Below are 6,535 nucleotides of genomic sequence, written 5' to 3'. Positions count from 1 at the left end.
AGGGAGAAAGAGATCTACTCAACAAGGAAGTCAAATTTATGACACATCTCTATTGTCAATTGACAGACCTTAGACACGAAACTGTTTCAGAAACTGTTCATCAACCATAAATAATTATAAAAAACAGACATTTAGTAGAATCTGGGGTGTTAGAAACAAAGTTGCACTCCATCATCATATACCGTAAACAATGTAGAGAGTAAAGGACAAAGAGAATGGAGGGGACAGAAAGAGCAAGAGGTTATCTCAGCGCCATCTCCTGGTGAATAGAGGAACCATGTGGAGAATACTTTCCCTTTCCTTGTCTGGAAGAGCCATTGAAATAAGTGTCACATACATGTAAATAAAACAGATTTAATTAAATATATAATATTTACATTAGTCTTTGTGTCTCATAAATATCCAAGACTTATAACATAATGAATACATCTTTACGTTACTGATTACAGATTACATGATTGATTACTTTAGTCATGTGACTGTAATCAGTAACAAATGACATTTTTCAACACTGTACATCTTGAAAATTAAAGTTGCATACTGTATATTATTTTAATTCATTGTTCTCATAGTCTATGAAGTAGATGAAATAATAGAAGACAATAAAAGTTCACCAATATGTATCATCAAACATCCATCTGCATAGATCATTGCTCATGTTATTTGGGAATGATCTATTCATGTTTTCAGCTGCATAGGTAACCCTAAAGTATGAGCTCATAGCGCCTGTAATGGACGCTCATTCATTTTCATTTATACAAGTCATACCTTCAACCAAACAAGAGATGGTACTCTTGTCCATGAAGGCGTAGACATCAGACATGACAATTCTTTGGAGAATCAGTATACTCCGTGGCTCCAAATGCCCTGCTTAAAGGAAAGACGTTTTACAGAAACATTACATAGACAATCTATAACAACGGGACACAGCATGCATATACTAATTATGTTTTGAATTTCTAAGTCAATGTAAAACATAGAAATCCAGTGTCTGTCCTTAGTTTTTGCATTGTATCATTGTCCTCAAATAGCACTCTTTTTTTTCATACAAAAAAACATGATTAATATAGGGAATTATTTACCTAGATGCCAACAAACTTGTGGTCCATTAACAATACAGTAGATATATATCCGGTTTCCTTTCACAACTGTGGAACGCTAATCTTACACCCGTACAAAGCTTTTCGGCCATAACTTAAAAATTGAATATCATATTTTGCCATAACTAACAAAATGTCTTATTTCACCCCACAACTCTCATCAAGTGGAGAGAAGTGCTCCTTTAAAAACGTTTAGAAGAGTGATAAAATATATATATTTTTTTATTTGACATAACTCCTATTATGCATGTGATTAAAAGCTACAGTACAGTACGGGAGTGGAGTGATACAGTAGTACATCCTGTTGAGCACTGGGGCCTCAACTCCACTGGCCATGGGATACAATTTATGTCACATTGACGTCCATAGTTGATATGTTTTGGATTTTAGCTAACCATAAACCTAACCCTTTTCCTAACCTTAACTTAATTCTCCTTAGCTGCTACATTAATTATCCTAACATGCTGCGTAAATTCTCCTAACCTGCTACGAAAAGTCCATTTTGACATAAACTGTATCCCATCTAGACAAAACCACTCCACTGACACAAAGCCACTTAGTGGCCAATGGGAGACCAGAGACATAAGTGTATGGTTCATTAAGAAGACACGCACTATCCCTGTCGCAGGACGGTAATACAACAACCTTCATTTCATTAGTGCTCTCCCTTTCTGCTGTGCTGGCCACAAGCAGATTACACAGACAGAAGCCAGGAAATCCTATTAAAGGAGGCCACGTAATCTGCAGTGAGCAGGCCGGTCCATGCCCTCTGTCCTCCAGTTCTTCATCATCCCTTTCTCTTCCTCCCTCTCTCTCTTTGGATGTGTCCTCTTCTCCCCGTGTTTGTCTCTCTCCATCTGTCTCATCTGCTCATATTTTAGGCTTGTCCACCTCCCGGTTGGCCTTGCGAAATATCGTCTTGATCTCATCTGTCACCATCTCTTGCCAGTTGTCCCTGAGAATGGAAGATCAAATAACATTTAAAAATATTTCCACTTAAAACAGTAGTCTAGTAGGCCTATCAGATCATAGTAGACAAGACAGCTGGTGAGATGAGACGAGAGGACATGGCAGAAGAAACATGACTAAGAATGTTAATTGTCTTAGAGAACAAGAGGCTGGAGAGGGAAGGACAGCTCATAATAATGTCTGGAATGGAGTGAACAGAGTGAATTCCATTAATTCCGTTCCAGCCATTTCTATGAGCCCGTACTCCCCAATTAAGGTGTCACCAGCCACCAGTGTCTCAGAGGTGCTGCCTCAAATGAGAGGGTGAGAAGAAAGGAAGGACGGAAATGAGGGTGAACCACTCACAATGGAAAGAGATTATCCAAAATGAATAGAGCTTTTCTGGGATGGTCAAGCTCTGCTTTAACGGTATTGAAGGTGATAAGATCAGAATATTAGAGAAGAGATCAAATCAAGAGACTATGATTAGACAGTATAGGGGGCGGGGGGGGGTAGTGGAGGGGGCTCAACAAAATCCCATAGATTGAGAAATCCACAAACTCCATGCAACAGAAGAACCCACACAACAACAAGCATTCCACCATGACACAACAGAGCACGGCATGCAAGTTGCTAGCTACCTCCTCGAATCAAGCTTTTTTCTCAGTTTTTTTCCCCTTGTACGCAGCTATATCCTCTGGGTTCAGTCCATGATTGTCATCCCTAAAGTAGGCAAAACATGTAATGCCACCATAACAGCCTCAATCCCATCCTAGTTTCCAATGGGGTTCCATTTTGCTCATGTAGTGAATGATGAGAAAATGTGTGAAATGACTACACATAAAACTGCTGTATAATCAATGCAAATATTCACCAAATGAAATGTAGACATGTTAAGATTCACTTAGGGTGGTTCTCGCCAGGGTGTCAACATAAGGTACTCTGTTGTGAGTGTGAGTTCTTACCCTGGTTTAATCTCTGGAGGGTTCGGTAAAGGCTTTGTGAAGTTTTCTTTCCCAACCAGCCAGTATGTCTCTTCAATGCCTTTACCCTGTAAGAACACATCATTATTCATGATTTATTTATAAACAGTTGAAAGAGATCCTACAGGTGAACACAGAGGATAATGTATTGTGAGGTGTTTATACCTTCAGCTCTGTCATGCCCCTGACGTCTATCTTGTAGCCCTCGTTGAGGGAGCGCAGGATCTTCACAGTGCTCATGTTCACATGAATTCTATAAGCTGAACGGAAATAACACTGTCACTACAAACCATACCATAATGCAGACATCCTGAGCAGAAATACACTGAGTGAACAAAACATTAAGAACTGTTCTTTCCATAACAGACTGACCAGGTGAATCCAGGTGAAAGCTATGATCCCTTATTGATGTCACTTGTTAAATCCACTTCAATCAGTGTTGATGCAGGGGAGGAGACAAGTTAAAGAAGGATTTCTAAGCCCTGAGACAATTGAGACATGGATTGTATATGTGTGCCATTCAGAAGGTGAATGGGCAAGACAAAATATTTAAATCCCTTTGAACGGGGTATGGTAGTAGGTGCCAGGCCAGGTGCACTGGTTTGTGTCAAGGGGGTGCAACTCAATATTAAAAAGGTGTTCTTAATGTTTTGTAAATCAACACCAATAACCTCTGATACTCACGCAGCCCAGTGGATTCCATACGAGAGGCAGTGTTGACTGTGTCTCCAAAAAGGCAGTACCGAGGCATGGTCAGACCCACCACCCCAGCAACACATGACCCTGTACACACACAACACACATGTGCATCACATCTCAGACATCACATTGAGAAACCAAACCTTGGCCTGCTACTGTTTCAGCCATCCTCATTATGAATGATGGATCCCCACATACAGACAGTTAGAAAAGGAAATAGAATCAAAGCGATTGATTGTGATATGAAGAGTTTATTTCCAAAACGTTATATCCACACATTTTTCACGTTTTTTTCAGCAGAAATGATTGCTGGTTATGGGTACCTTCATGTGTGTGTAAAATATGACTGTTTCAATTAATAGATTTTAAGTGTGCATTCAAATGTAGATATTTTTTTTGTTGCAAATCGCTATATCCATTGTTTAGCTAGAATGGAATGTTTTCATACTGTATATTTGACTGTGATATTTGGTTGTCTCACCTACAGTACCAGTCAAAAGTTTGGACATACTTACTCATTCAAGGGTTTTTATTTGTACTATTTTCTACATTGTAGAATAATAGTGAAGACATCAAAACAATTAAATAACACATATAGAATCATGTAGGAAGCAAAAAAAAGTGTTAAACAAATCAAAATATATTTTATATTTGAGATTCTTCCAAGTAGCCACCCTTTGCCTTGATGACAGCTTTGCACACTTGGCATTCTCTCAACCCCAGCTTCATGAGGTAGTCACCTGGAATGCATTTCAATTAACAGGTGTGCCTTGTTAAAAGTTAATTTGTGGAATGTATTTCCTTCTTAATGCGTTTGAGCCAATTAGTCGTGGTGTGACAAGGTAGGGGTGGTATACAGAAGATAGCCCTATTTGGTAAAAGACCAAGTCCATATTATGTCAAGAACAGCTCAAATAAGCAAAGAGAAACGACAGTCCATCATTACTTTAAGACATGAAGGTCAGTTAATGCGGAAGAAATGTCAAGAACTTTGAACATTTCTTCAAGTGTACTCGCAAAAACCATCAAGCGCTATGATGAAACTGGCTCTCATGAGGACGGCCACAGGAAGACCCAGAGTTACCTCTGCTGCAGAGGATACGTTCATTAGAGTTAGCTGCACCTCAGATTGCAGCCCAAATACATCTTTACAAATGTATCACAGTTCTTTATTAAAAATGTATTTATTTGTTACAGTACATTTGACTGTGTAAAACCTGGCAATACTACTTATTTATTTGTGAGTGAGGTGCAAAAAAACATGATTATTTGTCTCTGAAATGAAAACATCAAGTGATAGATTTCAAACAAATACATGTGTCATTGAACAACCCAATGTCATGATTAGATAGTGAAAAAACACACCAATCGCTTTCATAAGTTCTTTAAAACTGTAGAAGCTAATTTACCAAGATTTCTGAAAATGTATATATAGCATTTTGGAAAGAAACTCTTCGTCTTTATTAACAACTCACATTGGGATTCAGCCATTGAGCAAGATTGATCAACTAGCTAATATATGTGACCTAACTTCAGAGTATGTCTGCCAGGCAGGGACAACCCAATGCCCTCTCTCACCTGAGTGTATCCCTATTCGTATCCTGACGGGAATGCCGGGCATGTGGCGCATCTGGAAGGTGCCCACAGAGCTCAGGATGTTCAGGGACATGTTGGCTATCTCCGCTGCGTGTTTGTTGCCATTCCTCTTGGGTAGACCTGACGCCACCATGTAGGCGTCACCAATGGTCTCCACCTACACAATGAAAACAAACAGGCATACAGTAAATCATTGCCACATTGATACTCAGTGATGCTTCCCTTGCACCGCAACCCAACCCGCAACTATGATGCTCAGCTTATTTCGGTTCAACTCAGTAGTGTGAAAATAGTAGAACTGACCTTGTATACGTCGTGGTTGCTGAGCACAGCGTCGAACAGCGTGTACAGGTCATTGAGCAGGTCCACCACCTCGATGGGATCACTGAGGGAGGAGATGGTGGTGAAGCCTACTATGTCACTGAAGTAGATGGTGACCTGGTCAAAGTACTCTGGCTCCACTGTTGCACCCGTCTTCAGAGCCTCTGCCACAGAACTGTATTGTGACATGGGACATTTTGTATTTGTGGTAATGTGACACAGAGCAACAAACAATCATTAAAAGTCAAAAGTATGGTACTGTATCATGTTATGAATGGATAATACCCTTGGCATTGTACAAGAATGATATCTTGAAATAACAAAATGGGCATTGTCTTCTTTAGTTGTCTGTGTGTGTGTGTGTGTGTGTTATAACATGAAGCTCACGGAGGCAGCATCTCAGACAGCAGTTTCTCTGTCCTCTGTTTCTCCACTTCCAGCTCCTCTGTCCTCTCTCTGATCAGGTCCTCCAGATTAGATGAGTACTGTTCCAGCATCCGCAACATGGAGTCAATGATGTTGGTCTTCTTGCCCTTGTTGATCAGCTTGAACTGTGACACAACACCACCATCATCATCATTGGTGCACCACTACATTATGTAATATTATGTATGACTTATGCTCTCTGTAAAAATCTATAAAGCTATAAGCCAAGACTTTTCCCGTGTCTGAATAGCCATACTAGCGATTGCATTTTATTTGTATTTATTTTTTATTTATTTTTTAGGGGTGGATCAGCTTTAATATTGAGGATAGATTGTTGCTTCCATCAATTTAATTGTCTGCATCATTTCCAATCCCCCAGATATTATTTGGGTAAACACACATACATTACATTACATTACATTACATTACATACATACATACATACATACAGTGGGGCAAAAA

General features: G+C 39.5%; 1 protein-coding gene across 1 annotated transcript in view; it reads right to left on the bottom strand.

Moving 5' to 3' along the window:
• Window positions 1-334: 334 nt before the first annotated feature.
• LOC112265660 (retinal guanylyl cyclase 2-like) overlaps window positions 335-6,535 on the bottom strand; it is a 33,849-nt gene continuing 27,648 nt past the window's right edge. The window contains exons 13-19 of the mRNA XM_024443188.2: window positions 6,035-6,198; window positions 5,630-5,822; window positions 5,309-5,483; window positions 3,716-3,814; window positions 3,197-3,291; window positions 3,014-3,099; window positions 335-2,055 (exon numbers count right to left, since the gene is read on the bottom strand). Coding sequence (XP_024298956.1) covers window positions 1,971-2,055; window positions 3,014-3,099; window positions 3,197-3,291; window positions 3,716-3,814; window positions 5,309-5,483; window positions 5,630-5,822; window positions 6,035-6,198 — 897 coding nt within the window. The 3' untranslated portion in view covers window positions 335-1,970. The remainder of the gene's footprint in view (window positions 2,056-3,013; window positions 3,100-3,196; window positions 3,292-3,715; window positions 3,815-5,308; window positions 5,484-5,629; window positions 5,823-6,034; window positions 6,199-6,535) is intronic.

The sequence above is a fragment of the Oncorhynchus tshawytscha genome, linkage group LG13, assembly GCF_018296145.1.
Source record: "Oncorhynchus tshawytscha isolate Ot180627B linkage group LG13, Otsh_v2.0, whole genome shotgun sequence".
Classification (NCBI taxonomy): Eukaryota; Metazoa; Chordata; class Actinopteri; order Salmoniformes; family Salmonidae; genus Oncorhynchus; species Oncorhynchus tshawytscha.
This window is presented reverse-complemented; position numbering and strand designations above follow the sequence as displayed.